The sequence below is a fragment of the Micropterus dolomieu genome, linkage group LG12, assembly GCF_021292245.1.
Source record: "Micropterus dolomieu isolate WLL.071019.BEF.003 ecotype Adirondacks linkage group LG12, ASM2129224v1, whole genome shotgun sequence".
NCBI classification, from domain to species: Eukaryota; Metazoa; Chordata; class Actinopteri; order Centrarchiformes; family Centrarchidae; genus Micropterus; species Micropterus dolomieu.
The window spans coordinates 31,728,187-31,747,210 of record NC_060161.1 but is presented as its reverse complement, the minus strand read 5'-3'; the positions used below and the strand labels follow the sequence as shown (position 1 = coordinate 31,747,210).

General features: G+C 37.5%; 1 protein-coding gene across 1 annotated transcript; it reads right to left on the bottom strand.

Moving 5' to 3' along the window:
• Positions 1 to 385: 385 nt before the first annotated feature.
• LOC123981088 (L-amino-acid oxidase-like) lies at positions 386 to 5,444 on the bottom strand. The gene is made up of 8 exons (XM_046065730.1): positions 5,373 to 5,444; positions 4,889 to 4,947; positions 4,069 to 4,292; positions 3,291 to 3,403; positions 2,984 to 3,185; positions 2,206 to 2,274; positions 1,875 to 2,011; positions 386 to 1,334 (listed from the first exon to the last, which is right to left on the bottom strand). Exons 2-8 carry the CDS (start codon positions 4,917 to 4,919, stop codon positions 533 to 535), a joined length of 1,578 nt encoding a protein of 525 aa, XP_045921686.1. The 5' UTR covers positions 4,920 to 4,947; positions 5,373 to 5,444; the 3' UTR covers positions 386 to 532.
• Positions 5,445 to 19,024: the final 13,580 nt, after the last annotated feature.

Here is a 19,024-nt window from a genome sequence, read left to right as displayed (position 1 = left end):
ATAAACAGCATGACAATATCTGATGATGGACAAATTTATATCGTCTCACGGTATATGTCATCATATCCAACCCAACGCTAGTCTTGTACAGTACTTGTACCTTCTTAAGGAGGAATGCACTGTACACACTCCTTCCAGCCTGTTATAACACCTTAAATCTACATGTTTACATTGGGAGTGCTAGTAAAGGAGCTGAGATAGCTAGTTAAAAGTAAGGAATACGTGGTTTAAATATTAAGCTAAGAGAGGTTGAAACAGATAAAAGGAATGGATGGACGGAGAGAACAACATGTATTGTGAATGGACAGTATATTGGAAGAAAGTTGTTTTGGAGATTTTCTTTAAATCTTCTTCATGAAATACTTTTATTTTTCTTTGTGTACACTTAAGTCATTATGAAACAAGTACTAATTAATATTTTAAGAAAGTGGCATTTCAATATATTATACATTCTGTGTGATTAGATAGATATACTACACAATTTGATATTAACACTATAACACTCAGTTGCTTGGACTCAGTTCTTCAGACTCTAGAGTTCATCTCGTGCTGGACACTTAGCCGAGTCTTTGAGCACCACTTTGTTAATCTTGGTAGCAGCCCTGATTGCAGACTTCATAGATGTCTCAATCCAAGCGTGAGGGAAGGCTGTGTGTTCACCAGCAAAGTGCACCCTGCCTTCACTTTTGAAGAGCTCCTTAGCGTACTCTAAATGTTGGTAGGGTGTGAAGAGAGCAAAGGCACCCAAGCTGTAAGGATCCACACTCCACCTCTTTACCACCACCCCTGTGCAGAGAGACCTGATATACTCGCCGTGGATCTTTGTCAAATCTCTCAAAGCAAGCTCTTTCAGGTCTTCGTCGCTCGCTCCTTGGAAGAGGAGGGAGTCATCCGACCAGGTGTAGGAGGCCAGGAGGACCCCGATGGTGTCATTTGTTGGGAAACTGTGGCTGGGGTAATAGATGTAACGAGAGGGACCGTCTGTAATGCTCTTTCCTCCTTGGATGCAGTCTGTCTCCCAGAACTTCTTGGTGAAGGTGAGGATGATTTTAGTAGAGCTGTCGTAGTGTACCGCCCTCAGGGCTTCCATCTTTCTGATGGATAGAGGTGGATCAAAGTTCATGAAAAGGGCTGCTTTGGCCGTGGTTGTTACAAGAACGACATCAGCAGAAAGGTCCTTCAAAGAGGACTGGTGACCTTTCTGGTACGATACAATTACACCCGTATCTGACTGGCTGATGCGTTTGACCTTTGAGTTGAGGAGGATGGGGACATCAAGGACAGTGAGAAAAGCTTTGGTTAGGAGGTCTGACCCACCGGTCACTTCATAGTACCTAAAAAGTAAAAAAACACACATTTTTCGTTTCAATCAATTGAGCACAAATGTGACTACATGTTCTTTTTGTATTTATTATGTGATTTCAGCACTGTTTGATATCATTCCCATTTTTGAGTGTCCTTTTATTGTGGCCAGCCTTGATATGCCACACCAGTGAGGTGGATGGGTTATCTCAGCAAAGGAGAAGTGCTCACTAACACAGATTTTGACAGATTTGTGAACAAAATTTGAGAGAAATAGGCATTTTGTGTACATAGACAAAGTCTTAGATCTTTGTGTTCTTCTCATGATGAATGGGGGCAAAAACAAAAGTGTTGCGTTTTTAATTTTGTTCAGTGTAATGACCCAAGTGGCCAAAAATAATAATCAATGTTGCTTTAAATGTATGTTTGCGTGAACAACTTCAGTTTCTCCTTCCATTATGATTCCCTTTGATTTCTGTCACTTTTTCTTTTGTCTTTTTTTTTTTTTTAACTCTTCTGTGCAAACAAAGTGATATTTTGAACAGTTGACAGTGTAAGATGCAGGGCCTCACATCACGCTGTCACTGATGTCAGTCTGGTCATAGATCATCTCACTCAGCGCTGTGTACATTAGGCTCTGTTCGTTCAGCAGGTCTCCAATCATCCTCACTGCCTCTGGACTCAGACCTCCTTCTTCTTTCAGATACTCCTGTTAAACAAACAAAGTCGAGCAGTCAGAGAGGCTCAGAAAAAATTTCACTGTTTACAATACATCACCCACAGGAGAAAGTCAAGCGACTAACAGGTAGCTAATAAAAAACGACACAATTGTGAGGACAGGCTGAAAATATCACAAGTGATTCTCATTTTACAACCTTTCATGAAAATCACACGGTGTTTTACCTTCACAGAATAACGGTCATATTTTTGCAGCGCAGCCCAGCAGCCATGAGCCTCCACTTCATCTTTCACCTAAAAAAAAAAAAAGAAAATGAAAATGTGAGAGAACTGATGCTGTTATTGTGAGTGTTCACACACAAAAAAATGAGCTTTGATATCTGTCTGGATAAAACTCAGCAGCTCTGACATGCAAAGCAAACCAGTGTAAGCTCCTGGAGACAACAGAATGAGGTCAATTGAAGCCACCAAGCATCAAAGCCAGTGTGTCTGTTAAATCCAACATTTTGGTCCAGAGTGAAGAATTTAATTGACTGTCATGAAATCTGATACAGAACTAGTGTTCCTGGAGGATACATCTTCTTTGGTGATTACATAACTATGATGCTAAATGTTCTGTTAATATCTTTACATACACTTTACAGCTAAATTTGGACTTCTACATAAGTGAATTTGCTCGCAAAGGAGAAGCTTTCTTTGAAGATTCAGCTTGACACAGATTTGTTTTTATATTAGCTCTTTTGCACCATCCGATTTTACATAACTCTTCTATGCAGATGATAAACTGCGCATAGACAAATGCATTTGCTTGAATTGCGTTAACTTATTATCTGGTTAGTGACAGAGAGAACAAGCTTCCTGCAGCACCCACTTTCCAAGGATGTGGAAATTTGCGATACTGATCTGGCATATGAAATTTCAGAATGGCTAAAGCAGTAAGTTCATTGTTTCAGTCAAGGCCTTTTGACTCCATCCATCTTTTATTTTCCTCTGTCTTGCTTACCTTCTTTAAAGCTTGCTGTAGCAACTCGTCAGCTGACTTCCCTTTCTCATTTCTCCGCACCTGGTATTTCAGGACGTCAGGGTTTGTTTTCACTGTGTACGTCCTCTTCCGCAAACCATTAACCAGATAAAAGGTGTTGGGGTCATCCATGATGAATTCATTCAGCTTGACTCCCAGCTCATCAGCAAACCAGCGGACAATGCTGTTGACAGAGGAGATGGTGGGAGAGTTATCCTGTATTTGTAAGGTCTTTGTAAGGATGGTATCCCTACAAATCAACCACCTAAAAAAATTGACATTAACTCACCGGTGATAACTTGGGATCCTCATGGCTCCCAGTTCAGCATACCAGCCTTCTTTTTCATTCCTGTAGGTCTCCACCCGTCCTCCAACACGGCCACTAGCCTCTAATATGGTTACCTTGTCGACAGTTAAATACAAATAGATAATTCAAGCGAGGCCAGTCAGGTAGTACTACTATAGCTATTGTTTGACTTACTATTAACTAATATTAATACTGCTAATACTACTACTACTACCAGTATTGCTACTGATATCAATCTGACTTCTAATGCAAACACTACTCGTATTCCTACTGCTACTGAAAAACTATTCTCGATGCTACAACTATTTTTACTGGTACTAGTACTGCTTCTTATACTACTTTTACTACTACTAAAAGTTATTACCTATTTTTTTTCAAGTTGATGGTTTGCCAACTAGACAAAGTAAGTAACTACCTCAGGGCCCTAGACCGTCAAGGGCCATTGTGTTAATTTGATTAAGTGTACACACCGCTAACACATAATATGAAATGAACAGCAGTGGCCTCAAGTTGGCTCCTGCATTTTTACCTGATTTTTATGCTCTTTATTGTAGAGGGCCCCTGTGCCCAAATCAAATCATTTCAAATGATCACAAACTAATGTGGTTACGTGCATTAGGGGAAACTGAATAGGGGCCCTGTAGTTTATTGATTCCCTGGCCCCTAACTCTAAAAAAAACTTTGATAGCACAGAAATGATTCTTTGTTGTGCAGTAGTGTTTATAATAACATGTATGGCATATCAGTCTGTTGCATGTACCTTGTGACCTGCATCTTGCAGTAACTTGGCAGCCGTCAGTCCAGCCACACCAGCTCCAACAATAACAACATGGTGAGATGTATTTATGTGTGGGAGGCCGGTCTGCACAGTCTGCAGCAGCACATTGTAGTCTTTGTCCTCCAGACAATCAGCCAGATGCTCCTTCATACTGACTGCAGCAGAATGGCTTGGGTACAGTGTGAGCAGCAGCACACTGACAGCAACTGGAAACAAACACACACACAGACACAATCCAACAGGAAACTTTTCAAATTAAATGATTTTTAATCTTTATTGAGTCAGTGCAGTTGCTCTTTTTCCTGAAGCACAGTTGTCAAAGTGGTGAAGTCCTACATAGTTTATAGTTCCAAATTCTAGTTGAGCCACTAGATGTGAACTTAACCCCAACTGCATCACAGTTACGGTCAAAGTTTCAGTTCCAACATTTAAAGGACAAGTTTTTTTTGATCAAGTCTAATTCTTCTAGACAAGCAAAAAATTTACCTCTCCACATTTTGTCATGCAATGATAAACTATACCAGATTAAACCTCGTAAAGCAGAACTAGAACTCTCTTTGGTGGGACTGAATTGCTGACAGGGGATAAATCAAATGACCACTGAGAGGAAGTGTGCACTTTCACCATGTAATCGTTTCATTCATACAGACACCCGAAATCGCAGATGCTTAATATAAGTAGCTGGCCCGTGATTGACATTTACAACAAAAATATTCACTTGATCACAAAACAGTTTTAAAAAGATCAATTGAAAATCTATACAAAACTGTCTTCAACATCAATTTTGCTAGAAAATACTCACATAATTTCCATTTTCCCTCATGCAGATCCATCTCAGTTATAAGACTGCCTTCTTTCCCTCTTTTGTGACATGAAAAAGGATGACGGGGAAGAGAAGAATACATTAAATGTTTCAATTCTGGAAAGTCCGGACTTCCCTGTCTGACAAAACCGTCTCACAGCGTGTCATATACATTTACTTTTACATTTCATGCAATTTAATGATGATATTATTCCAACAAATAGAGAATTAATTTAACAAAGTAAAACCTAAAGAAAGTCTTAAAAAGTCCTTTCATTTACATATTTGCTGTTAAAACATTTAAATATATATTGTAACTGCATGTTGCTATTTGCACCATATACTCTTTAGTAATTTTTATTCATGTTCTACTTTTTGTTTATAAATAACTCATAATTTACAATGTTTTTCTTCTTATACATTCCAAGGTGAAATTTGAATAATAGTCTAAGATAAAATACTGAATAAAATGACAGATTCTTACCCTCTGAGGTGCTATAATGTCAGAATTTGCTGTTAGTGAGTAAGTGAAACCATGACCTCTTAAATACTTTAATTTTTTTCTGGCATGTTACCTCATCTGACTATAAACGGTTATACTTCCTGCCTTTTTTTCCCATCAGGCCTTGTCCTTGCATGCATTAATCACCAACATCTCAGAATGAACAAGAACATGACAAGAACTTCATCATCTCACCTCACTGTAACCTAACATGAACTGAAAGGAGGAATTAACCAAAGCAGTATTTCTATTATTGATTCATTTTGGATTTTCCGTGCTAACCACATGGATGTCATTCACTCAGTTGTGGCAGAAGGTGTGGCGTCACCACCGCTTAGAATACTTTCACTTTGACACCATTGTACACTGTGGTCTTTCAAGGTGTTTTTAATTTGTCAAGGAGAATTCAATTCTTTGGCTGACATTAAACATTAAAACAAAAATCACCTGGCGAAACTTATCAGTTGTATTTTATAGTAAGACAATCAGCTAAAGCAGGCAGTTATGGGACAGGAATCCGTGGTATAAGTAGAACCTTCACAGAAAAACCACCATATCGGTTATATTAGTGACACTAATTTACGTTTATTGTGGCAGCAACCTCTAGTGGCTGTACAAAGGAAACACATGACAATGATAGCCACCTATTATAAAGAGCCAGCGAGTTATGTTTTGGTGGTGGTGGGTAGGGTGGACCCTTTTCACCCAGGAGAAGTTTTCAGTAGCTAAATTAGCATTAGCTCAATTTGCTTTGTAGCGTTAGCTATCATATTAGCCTTAAAGGCGTTGTCAGCCCCAGTAGGCCCTTACCCTTACCCTAACCTTTCCTGGGGTGTGTACCTAAATCCAAGTCAGTGTTTTTATGCATGTCGACCGGTGAACCAAACAGCTGTGCACCCTGATCTGCAAGCACTAGGGTTCCCCTTCTTTGTGTTGCTGCGGTCTACACATGTTTATGTCATGAGACATAGGTCAGCTGATTTCCAAAATGTGGGGGACCAGTGGGGGCTATAGTAGGATTTGCTTATATGAGTTGTATTTGGAACGCCACCTGCAGTCGTATTTGAAGGGTGGTTAAAATGACCTATTTTGTTGTTTAGGTTGGAGGAGCTTGTTTCAGAAATATGTCTCTTAATTAAACTGTGTGAAGTGTTCCAACTGTGCTTTTTTTTTTATTAATTATGACACACGCTGCCCTCATTCATTAATACAAGAACAGACAATTAATCAAATTGCTGGTCAATTTACAAGGACCCTGAAAAAAGATTTGTATTTTGCATCACAGAACACACCATGCACTTAACAAAAAATACACTACGCGAGTAGAACATTACTTTTATACACTGTAATATCAGTTGCATTTATTATTTGTCTTCTTATCATTGACCTCAAGACTTTTATAAGACATGTGAATAGTATCATACCACAAACTCAAGGTGTCTGCTTCAGATAAACTTGATGCATCACTAGATACCGGTTGACCACAGTGGGTGTATTTATAAACAGCAGCAGCTCTGTTCATGTGAACTGCATTCTGACACGTGTGAACAGACTCAGAGGATGGAACAAGTTGGTTTAACAGTTTGTCTATTTTTAAGAAGAATCGGTTTATCATAGTCTCATATGCTTTTAGTAACTGAACTGAAGAGCTCAGAAGGCTGCACAGTGAACCACATTTCTCCATTTTTAAATGCTTTACCCTCTTACAATCAAATTTTATAATACAAATATACACAATTTTTCCTGTTCTCATAAATGTACAGACAGTTGACAAACAAGTTGCACTATTGTATTGCTCTTCAAAGTAACAACTTAACGCCACTCACCTGAAGTAAATTTGTTTTTCCACATTATTTTTATAGAAATTACTATATATTTTTAATGTAGTAAACATATATGGGGCTGAAAGAGTGCAAACTGTTTTCCCTGAAATAGCTTATTAAATCGCATTATCAGTACTTTCCTGTTTGCGCTCATAGCATGTGGTTGCTAATTCAGGTACACTGAGTGAAACTGTGAACACAATTTTCAATGCTCCTTTTCATTCAGCTGTCGCTCCTCTACCTGTAAGACACAAGGATTTACAGAACAATCACAAATAATATATAATATATAATAATAATACATTGCAGATGGATGAAGTCAAAAATTATGTGTGTTTTTTTTTCTTCCCAAATGTTGCTTCAAGACTTGACTTTATAAAACAAATGAGGTGTATTTCTGAAGAACTAAAGGAATGAATCCAAGAAAGTAGGATTTGGTGACTTTTTACACACATTTTAACATAAAGCCTATTTCAAACTACAAAAATCATTTACAAAGACCTAAATGAGGAAGATAATCTAAAAATACTGACTTCATACGACAATTCCCAAATTTGATTGAAACATTTTTGCTAGGAAACATTAGTCTTATTTGAAAAGCATGACAATCAAAGTTGTGACGAAAGTTGGAGATGAGGAAATGTTGTTGGGAGTGGTGCTCTGGTGAATCATTACGGTATAAAAATCATAACAGAGTTAATCATTACATGCCTGGAAAACTAACCAAATATGGATGCCCATTGTCAGCTAAGATTCATTAAGATAATTAAATGCAGATGCATATATAGTGAATAGTCACAGTATTCTTCCACCCTTATGTGACCAACTCTGCAATCATCCAACCAATCTTGAGCTGTCCAATGATGTGAACGCTTCCTATACATAGGAAAACTTTACAATTTTTCCCATTCCTCCCATATGAAGATGGGTTGTGAATGTGATCAAAAAAGCCAGTATTGCCCTCAGTCTTACCTACGGGACTGTAGAGTATAAGGCATCTTCTGTTAAAAGTGGGTTGACACCCGCTGAGGGAAATGACAGCGCTGCATTGCAGGATACTCCTGGCTCTGCTTTGAAAATAGATGGAATTATGTCAGTGTGTAAAAATATTCACTTACTAGAACACTCATTTCACGTACTTTATTACAAATTTGGTTGTGTGCCTGATGTTATTTAGAAGCTAACACTCAAATGGCTTTAACCAGAACTAGTCTCACCCAGTTGTTGAGTGTCACCAAGGCTCAAAGTGTAGTAAACAGGTCCACATGACAATTCATCCTTATCTGACAGAGAAAGAATGTGTTATTCAGCTGATGACTAAATATTTCATCTGTGATGGTGCTCTGCCTCAATTTAAGGTTGATTTTAAATATGTGTTTGGAAAATAATAAATACTGACTTTCTTAGCAAGAGTTTCATAAAAAGATCAACACCATTCTTACATCTGTCCATTAAGTAAGGAGCTAGAGCCTGGAGGAGATTAGCTAAGCCTAGCATAAAGTCTTTAAGCAGAGGGAAACAATTAGCCCTTTTCTTTCCAAAGTTTACAAAATATTTCTCTAAGGCTCATAAAATGACAAATACTGTTTGTTTTAGTTGTACACAAACAAAATGTAGAAATGAAAGTCTGAAGTTTCTGCCCACTTTTTGCCAAGAAATTGTTGTATGTAGCTCCCATTAATACCACAAGTTGTTGTGTTTACATTTGCTTAGCTTTATGATCATCTTGGATAGTAAACATCATGTTAAGCAAAGATAATTACCTTCTGACCCAGCTACACACTTCACACACAGGTTTAAGAGAGGCAGTGATCTTCATTATTTAACCTAAAAGTGAATGAGCATATTTCCCAAAATGTCTGACTGTTTCTTTAAAATGAAAGGAATTCTATGGTGTATATTTTGTCTCCCCATTAAAAAAGACGCCGTGCGTATTTACGCAGGAGGCACAGCAGCATAACATCATCAATTATTCGAACCCCGACACTCCTGTCGGGCTGCTGAAATGTTTCTCGGTGTTGTTGAATTATTAAAAAAACACGACCACCTAATTTTGGGTTAAAATGCTTTGTAACGCACCTTACAGAAATTGTAAACTGTGGAATAATATTAGTAATTAGTAATACATTATATTACTGCGTTACAGCAAAAAGCAATACATTACTGTGCGTTACTTTTATAACCCGTTACTCCCAACATTGGTAGCCACAAGGCTCAAATCTAATTTTGCTTTTAATTTGATTGGATTTTTTCCATTAGTTAAATCTAGGATTTGTTATTATGCAAATTAACTCACTGTTTTCTGTTGAAGGTTTACATGACACTAGTGGTTGAATTAGGCCGGGATTTTGCTCTTCTATTCTCCTATTTTCTAATATTACATATGCGAGCAAGTTCTACTGGACAACTGCTTCTTAAAATCTCGATCTCATGTCTGAACTCACATATTTCATTTCTCATCGAAAGGCTCCTACAATTTAATGGAAATAAAACCCACCACAGTTTAATAATCACGGGCTTGACACAAGTATAAAGTCAATTTTTGCAGTGTAAGAACAGTGTGCAACTTCAAATTGAATGCATGTCTTAAATTACAGAGGTAACCCTTTTGTGCTGTACAAAGCAAACTCACACCCTCCACTGTACATACTCTTCTGATGGGAACTTCAACCTTTTATTTTCTCTGTGGTTTGATTCAGGAAGCTCAAAATACCACCAGCACCCACACAGACTGAGACAATGCCAGACAGACCTACTGCATAGAAATGTTGTAACACTTCTGTTATTGTTAACATTAATGCGCATGGCGGTGGATTTCTAAACCAAAATTTTGAGCTGTTAAGTTAAATATACAGTGTAGATGTTGTGTTACTCACACAGCTTTTCAGTTACACACTTGACATGATGTTCGTAAAGTTAAAGGAAAAATAACAGTGTCTGGTTAAGTACCTTTCATCCTTTTGTTTTTTGTTACAACAGCATATGTCACTTCGGCTGCACACTCTACAGAGTAAGAAAAAAAGTATTTAAATTCACATGGCAGGTAATGTAGACAGACAAATACATGGACAAATAACTATTTACTTAACTCTACTTATGGTATAATTTTTTTTACACAAGTACATATTTTGAACAAACAGGAAAGACATGTTGCCTATTGGCTAATTTGTTGCTTGTTTCAAAATGAGTAACAGGACAGGGTCTTCCCATGTCATACAAAAAATGACACAACCTCACTGCCGTGATACCTGCCTTGTGACAGCTGGTTTGTGAGTGAGTGTGTTGTGTTTATTTTCTTGCATTTGAGTGAGTGTGGTCTGTTTCTGTCTGTCTGTGTTCTTTCTTTCTCTCTCTTTGTCTCTCTGTAGTGGAGTCTGTGAGGGTAACCTGCGATTTTAGACAATTGTTTTGACCATAAAATTCATCAAGCACCCCTAAAAACACAATAATTTATTATTATTTTCTAAAACTAAAAAATTTGCCCTCTAACTTTACATTTTGGAGAAGCAAGAGAAGGGACAACCCACAGTTTCATATGGATTTTCTGACTTGTTTATTGCCCCTAAATACTGGCAATTTTCAGTTTCTAATGTTTTAAAATGATCTGCGACCGCACTGGCCGACCTGTCAGCTGCAGCAGAACACTGTGTGTCTGTCAGTCTGGACCAAACTAACACTTTCACTACTGTGGGGGGGATACGAGTGGCCCCTCAGTGGATCCTTGTTTAGCTGAATTCTACTTGGCTCAACGGCGCCGATCGAAGGAGTTACTTTCCATCTGGGGCGAGTTCAATCCAAATACTTTTGCACTGGTTTGCTACGTTTTGTCAGGGCTGACCTCAGCCAGGTTTGTGTGACAAGTGCAACAGAGAAGGGGGCGATAGAACATCTATCTCCCTCATTCTCCTTTTTTCCTTTTACTTTACTTTAGCTTGTTGGTTGACAGCTGACTTGAATAACATCAGATCCTCAATATTGAAAGTCTTAGGCCCCATGCACACTACTCCGTTTTAGTTTACAAATGGAAAATTAAAACGAATACGATCTCCGTCCACACCAGCATTTTAGCTGCATATCAGAGTTGATCTCCGTCTACATTAAAACGACTGAAAACGCACATCTATTGGCCGTTCAGGTACACTGGGGATGCGCGTGTCGGTGTAAACATGAAGCAGATGGTCTATTCCGTAGTTACAAAAGATTTGGCGAAAGAATAAAGAAATGCAGACAAAGAATCAGACCAGATTTTTATTTATTTTTTGCATGCACCAATAACGAGCTGGAACTGTTGCTGATTGTAACACGGGACTTTGGCGGCAGAAAACAGACTGGGAGTCGTTGCAAAGTAAATGGTGACGTGCACAGTAGCCTACAAGTGTAGGCAGATAGGCCTAAGTGTTTGCACGGTACAGAAGATTTTAGTAAAAATACCAACTCAAAAACTCAGTAGCATCGTGTTTCTGCTTTGCATTACTTATAAGACCCAATCAGAGAGCCAAGTGTGAGTGTCTGCGTCATTATTTAATCCAGATAGTGCAAAAAATCTTCTTGTCTTGTTCTCGTGCTTCATCACGTCTCACGACCCAAATGTGTCATTAATTAGGGGCACCCCTAAAGGTCTGATCCTAGAATCGCCCCTGGTAACCTGCATAGTTTTTTGGTGTCCGTCCTCCCCTGCCAGTCATAACCTAACCACACACCTGTTATCCCATCATGCTGACTAATAACGGAGAGATCTGATAGGACAGGGTTCCCTGCTGTGACACCTGTCTTGTGACAGCTGGCAAGGGACTGTGTTGTGTGTATTTTTTTCTGTTTGTGTCTATGTACTTTCTTTCTCTCTCTTTGCCTTTATAGCGGTGTCGTTGGGTGTAACCTGCCTACCTTTTTTGTTTAGGATTCACCACCGGCCCACTTCCACTCTATTGGATCTGCTAGCCTGTTCATCATTACTAATCCCCCCCCCTAACTTGTCTGTTCTGCCTTTTGAAAGTGTGTTTTACAATAAACCACCTCAACAGAATACTCTTTTTTGAGTTTGCTTCTGGGTTCCTACCTGAGTTCTGACACAGAGATTACACCAGTTCAAGAGGTCACTGACATGATGAATTTAATTTAAATTAATTTTATTTAAGCACTTTGTAGTCTGCGATTTTTACCTATATTAAGATCCTAATAATGGAAGGCAGGGTAAATCTAACTTTGCATTCCTACTAGCATGCCAAAAAAATACTGTATGGTGATACATGTTTTTTTTCTCACCTGTTCGATCCTCAGCTGAGCCTGATCCAAGTGTTAGTGTGGAGAGGTAGAGCCATGCTGCAGTGCAAGAAAGGGAAAATAACAGCTTCAACAGAAAACCAGCAACAGAAGTTAAATGCATAAAAAACTTTTACAGCAAACATAGCAACTTACATTTCTTTTCCTGAGCTTTATTTATGTGATGAATGGTGTTATATAAGTAGAGCTGGCCCGAATATCATTTTTTGAGCAGAATAGTTTCACCGGGCAGGGGTCCAGGCAGGGAGCGCACGGGTTGAGCGTATTTTCAGTAGCGGAAATAAATCTAACACGTTATTATGAAAAATTCACTTTTAACTTTAATTATAGCGACTAAATGCTCTTCTTCTACAATCGGCCTAATATAATTAGGCTTATTTAAATGCGTTCATTGTGTTGCTGTTTGTTTGTTTCCAGCCTACAGTTTGATACCTGATTAATTTTAAAATGTTGGAAATTTGACTGTCTGACTACAATATGTCACAGATAAAAATAAATAAATAAATAAATAACTCAACACTTCCTGTAAATGTTTCAAATTAAAACCCACTTGGTGTTAATGTGGAAAGAAGACCTTAACTTGTTGACAAGACTTTAATAGTGAAATATTTGCAGAACTATGTAGTGGAAAATTCAGTTAGCCTACTTATACAGCTCCATACATTAGTGAAGTCCTGCTGAGTATTGAGTGAAGAGACTATATATTTTATTATTATTATTAGAGATGCCACTTACGGGACGTCCACTTTTATGCTGCAGTGCACAGACTGTGATATGTCGTTGATCAGAAGCAGAAGTACAGTTTGACTGACCTCTTGCTTTGCACAGCACAGCAGAAGATATGAATGATTATAGCAGTAAAGTTGTTAGTGAAATGTATCTGTACCTCTGTGCCAATAACCTTTTCCAAAGTGATGTAGTCCCACCACAAACAGCAGAATCAGCAATAAAACAGTAACAATGATCCATGGATTTGAACTGGAGGAGGTAGGATTAAGAGAGGTGGGCTCTTTGGGTTTTTCTGGAATAGAAAAGAAAGTATGCCAACTTGTAATGTGCTGTTACTTCATGAGACGTGACAGTTTGGGAAGTCTAAACTATGGTTAAAAAAGATTAAAAGGTGAAAAAGGGAAGATAATAAACATACCTCTAAAGATATTTTCACTGTTAAAAACCTTCAAATCAGAGCTTCTAAAAATCCCTGCACCAGTTCAATTCACTTGTTTCAGAGACTTAAATTAACCATTTAAGTGTTGTACCCTGGGAATCTGACATTATTTTATTGTGTTACATTGCTGTCTCACCTCTGACAGCCAGCCAGCTTTCTGCTGATTCTCCAACATCAGTGATGTTACACTTGTAGAGTCCTTGATCAGACTTGGAAACACTGTGGATGGTCATGTCTCCTGTAGAGCTGCTCCTGATGAGGTGGCCATCTTTATAGAAATCCACTGTGAGGTTGGAGGAAGTCTTCTTCTTTCGACATTGCAGAGTCAGAGCTTCTCCCTCCATCACAGGTAGAGCAGGACTCTCCAGGATCACAGAACCAGCTGATCAACATGTGTTTGATATTTATTTCATGTTAAACTCGTGGTCAAGATGACAAAAGATTGTTGTCTTAATCCAAACATACCAGTGACAGTGATGTTGACGCTGTTGCTTCTCTTCTCCTCTCCAGTCTCACACCAGTATTCTCCACTGTCATCTGGATATACATTTTTAATGGTACAGGTTGCCTCTGTTGTTGTCACCTTACTTGTAGATCTACATGAGAGAGCTTTTCCTTTTAATCTATGTACAAGTTTCCATGCAGTTGAGACAGAGTAACCCTCACAATGGAAACTTACACCGTCATATTCAAAGAACTGCAGACTGTTTGGGACGACATGAAGAGACACTGAACCTGAAACAAAGAAAACAAACAGATTGGTGCTCAATTCACATATAAACACCTGTAATATAGTTCTAAAATAACAGAACCAAAATAAAAACTAATGAATGTATCTGTTCATAAAAATGATAAACAAAGGGCCAGTTCACCAAAATCTCAAAAGAAGACATTTTCCTGCTTTCTTCTTTTCTTTAATACTTTCCAACAAACACGTCCCCGCAATGAAATGCATTCATCAAAAAGGTAAATATTTGATCAAATTAAATGATCAACTAACCAACTTACCAACTTTCTGATCAGGTTCACACAGCAGGAATAACACATTCATCACTGGAGAGACAAATGAAAACAGCTGAACATCACAGAAATTCATTTACAGCATATATATGCTTTATTGATTCCTACAGCTACTCCTAAATATCAGCATGTTGTCTATTAAATCTCATAACTGATTTTAACAACCTCTTTATGGTTTTGTTTTTATCAAATAGTCAGTACTCACATAGTCTGATGCAGAGAGCTCTGACCTTCATGTTGTCTCGTTACTGACTGTCAGAACATCAGACTGAAGTGTGAGAAGAAGGTGGGGATATGTTTCTTCCTGTGTGGCTTATGTCTGCTGTTGATGCAACACTAATTTTGTGCTTCAGTTTGATGACCTTTTCTCAGAGACAGAGCGGTTGACCTGGCAGAAATAGCCTCAGTGTTTCAGCAAATATAGATTCAAATATAAATTTAAGTGACTATAACTACTTTGTGTAGGTGTCTGTGAGGCTTAAACCAAGATATGGGTCTGTAACAGCCGTGCTAGCTGATCTGGAAAGCTGTGCTTGGTGCTTTGAGCTAAATGCTAAAATCTGCAGGCCAACAAGCTCATAATAAAAAACATGGTGACGAAGACAAGCAGGTGATGTGAATTTAGTTTTGAAAGATGTCGTTAGTTCTTGACATATTGAAATGTAAAAAAAAAGATAATGATAACCTCATGGTGCCACTAAAGCTTGTATCAACTCATTAGCAGTACAAGTGCTGGAATTACATAATAACTACAATTTCTATACTGCTATACTACTACTGCAAACACAATATCTAATAAGTAATACCAAAATTAAATGTAAAAAAAATCACATTTTAAATGAACATATACAAACTTTTAGGAAAAGTCAGTTACCAGCAGTATTGTTATTTTTTATCAAACAATTTATCGTACATATACTGTATATTTGAAAAAGTTTGAAAATGACCGTCATAGCCATCCCAGTGTTGAGATTAATGGTCTGAGAACCATGCAAGTATATGCACACACTTTTGTGCCAATCCATCGAACATATTTATCCGAATATGGAAGTCCAAATCAACTAACCTTTGGAAGACAGAGAGGAGTATTGAAGTAATGTTGCTAAAAGTCTGAGGGGCAGAGCTAAGTATATTATAGACGCAGCACTATACTCTGTTTTAATAGGTTAATTACGTTTTTGATTTTAAAACAACCATTAAAAATTCTTCCTCAAAATGCAAAACTTATGGTTCTCAGGTGTTAAATGTCATAATTTAAACCAAAATTGGTTATATAATTACACAGAGGAAGGGTAATTTATATTGGCTTTAACATATGGCATTTTGTTGGTGAGTGGCCATGTTATAAGAGTGATAATACCCTTCATGACAGGTGATGCCTCAGGTTTCCACAAATACATGGGACACACTGGGATCATATATTATCAGTATCATAATAATCTATTTTTCATTTTTTCCCCAGTGTTTCTCTCTGTCTCTCTTTCTTTTTAACACACATTTGATTCACAAGTTCTACGCTGCCTCCTGCAGTACACCATTCACAGTATATGTAATGAGTTTTCGCCAGACATAAATATTATTATACATATTTAAACACAGTTTAAGTATAGTTACATACAGTGAGACAACCATTTTACTGATTTAGGTATTTTACTGGCATTAAAGTGTTAACAAAATGTTCCTTTTCTATCCAAATGTTTTGACAAAATATGGTCATGATACACTAATAATTTTTTTAAACTTTTGCTTTATTAGTCACAGAAAACACAAGCAGTAAGTGAGACTTGATGCTCTGAGGACCATTTTAATGCAGATTATTGAAGGACACATTTATATGTGTGTCCACAGTCAACCACAGTCTGTTCATGGAGGTGTAGATGCTGTGGTGACTCTGCAGAGGGTGTCAGAGCTAGTGTCAAAGTGAATTATTGAATATAGACATAAATGAAAAGAAAGCTGTGGTTTGCAGACTGTGGTCATTTGACTTGTGAGAATCTTCACGCCTCTGTACAGTCACAGCATGTGACACAACTGCTTCTGGACCCTAAGAAACATGAATTAATAAATCAATGAATCAATGAAAAATACGTCCTAGAGCAGCAGGAGATACAATTACAATCATTCTATCAGACACACTGTATTTACATGTTTGTTTCCTTTTTCTAAATTGTGTTTTAGCTGATGCAAAACTACAGTCTGATGATGATGTTTTAGCAGAATATGCACTGAATATAAATGGGATGTCAGATCAAATATAAACATATAAAAAAACATGGATAATAACACATGCTAAGATCAACAAGAAAGACGTTGTGCACTCAGATGAAACATTATGGGATGTTAACTGCTATATTTTCTTAGTAGCCGAACTAACTTTCAGTATATCGTCACTATATAGTCTTTCAACCCATTTTTTCATTTTGGCAGTGACATTTACATATGAGCGGACAGGAGTTATTGTTGTTTACCTCTCACTTTCCCACAGTGCAGTACTCCTAGCAGCAGCAGCAGCATTGTCATCAGCACAACGGGAACAATGTTTCTTAAAATGGGGAACCAATAATCTGAGAATGGATGAGTCTCTGAAGTGCAGTGAAGTGCTGCAAAGACAACAGAAAGTCTTGTCACGAGACACAGTGGTGACTCAGAATGTAATATTACTTTTTAATCATTGTAAGATTAAAATAACATGAAATCACAGATTCACAGATTGGCTGCATGCACCTTTTCAGTAGCATCTTAAAATTCTGTCATCCAGTTTAAAAGTTTGTCTAAGCAGGATCCACAGTGAACACATTATCGAATCATATTGTAACATGGTGAAATAATCGCATGATGTTTTAAAGGACTAAAAAGAGCTGTTTACTGTCAGCTGCGTTTCTAAACAGGCGCGAAATCTCACCGTCAAGGTATTTCCTGCACCTATAGCTGAAGCATGACATACTCAGTTTTTAAGGTTCTTTTAGGCAACTTAATGCGCTTGGTTAAGGTTAAGAAAATAACAATTTCACAATAACAGTAAAGTACTGAAAAAATTCCCCACATATTTGACCAAAAACTCTTCTTTTCCGAGTGGTGGATGAAGTACTCAGATCCTTTACTTAAGTAAAAGTAATAATACCACACTGTAAAAGTAACTGTTTACAAGTAAAGGTTCTGCATTGAAAATGTTACTTAAGTTAAAATATGCAAGTATGATCAGAAAAATTTAATTAAAATATTAAAATTCCCATGTCACTGTAGTACACTAGTAGTATAATTACATTATGTCATGAGAATATCATTCCTCATGCATTAATGTAAAAGCAGGATTTTACTGTTAATGTTATTGATTTGGAACTATTTTCTAACTATTTCATATCGGACTGAAACTAACAATTAGTTTTATTATGAATTCATCTGTTGATTATTTTCTCCATTAACTGATTTGTGAAAATTCTGGAAATAGTGAGATTTGCCATCACAATTACCCAGAGCCCAAAGTAACAACTTCATAATGCTTTTTGTCTCCAACCAACAGTCTCAACATTATTAACTCTACATTCAAATTATTAACCCCTTGATACCTGAATTATTTTTTATAATAAATTTTTTTTAAAATTATTTGTGTTTTAATTTGATTTCAGGTTGATGTTAAATTAAGAGGAAATTGTTCATTTGTCTATAGAACATAGACAATATATAAATTCAGGTATGATGTAGGTACAGTATGATGCAAATTGGCGACAACAAAAGCTTGCAAAAGGTTTCCAGGTATGTATCGAATATGCATAAACAGGCATTTGGGGAATACAAACAATATCTCAGTTGCGGTCTGAAAGGAAGAGGTGTGATGCGAATTTGTGACAATCAGCATTAAGGGGTTAAAACAATTAAAAGGTAAAGCAGAAAATCAGGTAACAGGGAAATCAAGAAACAGAAACTTCTGCTTGAAAGTCTGTGGAGCTACAGCAGTCATTTACATCACATGTATGTATACATTATATATTAAAACATTGCTGTCTCACCTCCTACTACCAGCCAGCTCTCTGCTGACTCTCCAACATCAGTAATGTTACACTTGTAGAGTCCTTCATCAGACACGGAAACACTGTGGATGGTCATGTCTCCTGTAGAGCTGCTCCTGATGAGGTGGCCATCTTTATAGAAATCCACTGTGAGGTTGGAGGAAGTCTTCTTCTTTCTACATTGCAGAGTCAGAGCTTCTCCCTCCATCACAGGTAGGGCAGGACTCTCCAGGATCACAGAACCAGCTGATCAACATGTGTTTGAAATGTATTTCATGTTAAACTCGTGATGATTCTGTAACAAAATCTTGTTGTCTCATGTGACAGTGATGTTGA

Bases quoted from the DNA above. Each gene is read 5' to 3' on its own strand.
- LOC123981088 (XM_046065730.1), bottom strand. From the start codon at position 4,919: ATGGATCTGCATGAGGGAAAATGGAAATTAT. The intron at 3,186-3,290 runs GTGAGTTAATGT...CTCTGTCAACAG, and splicing joins AGGATCCCAAGTTATCACCG to CATTGTCCGCTGGTTTGCTG. The intron at 2,012-2,205 runs GTAAAACACCGT...TTTGTTTAACAG, and splicing joins ATGACCGTTATTCTGTGAAG to GAGTATCTGAAAGAAGAAGG.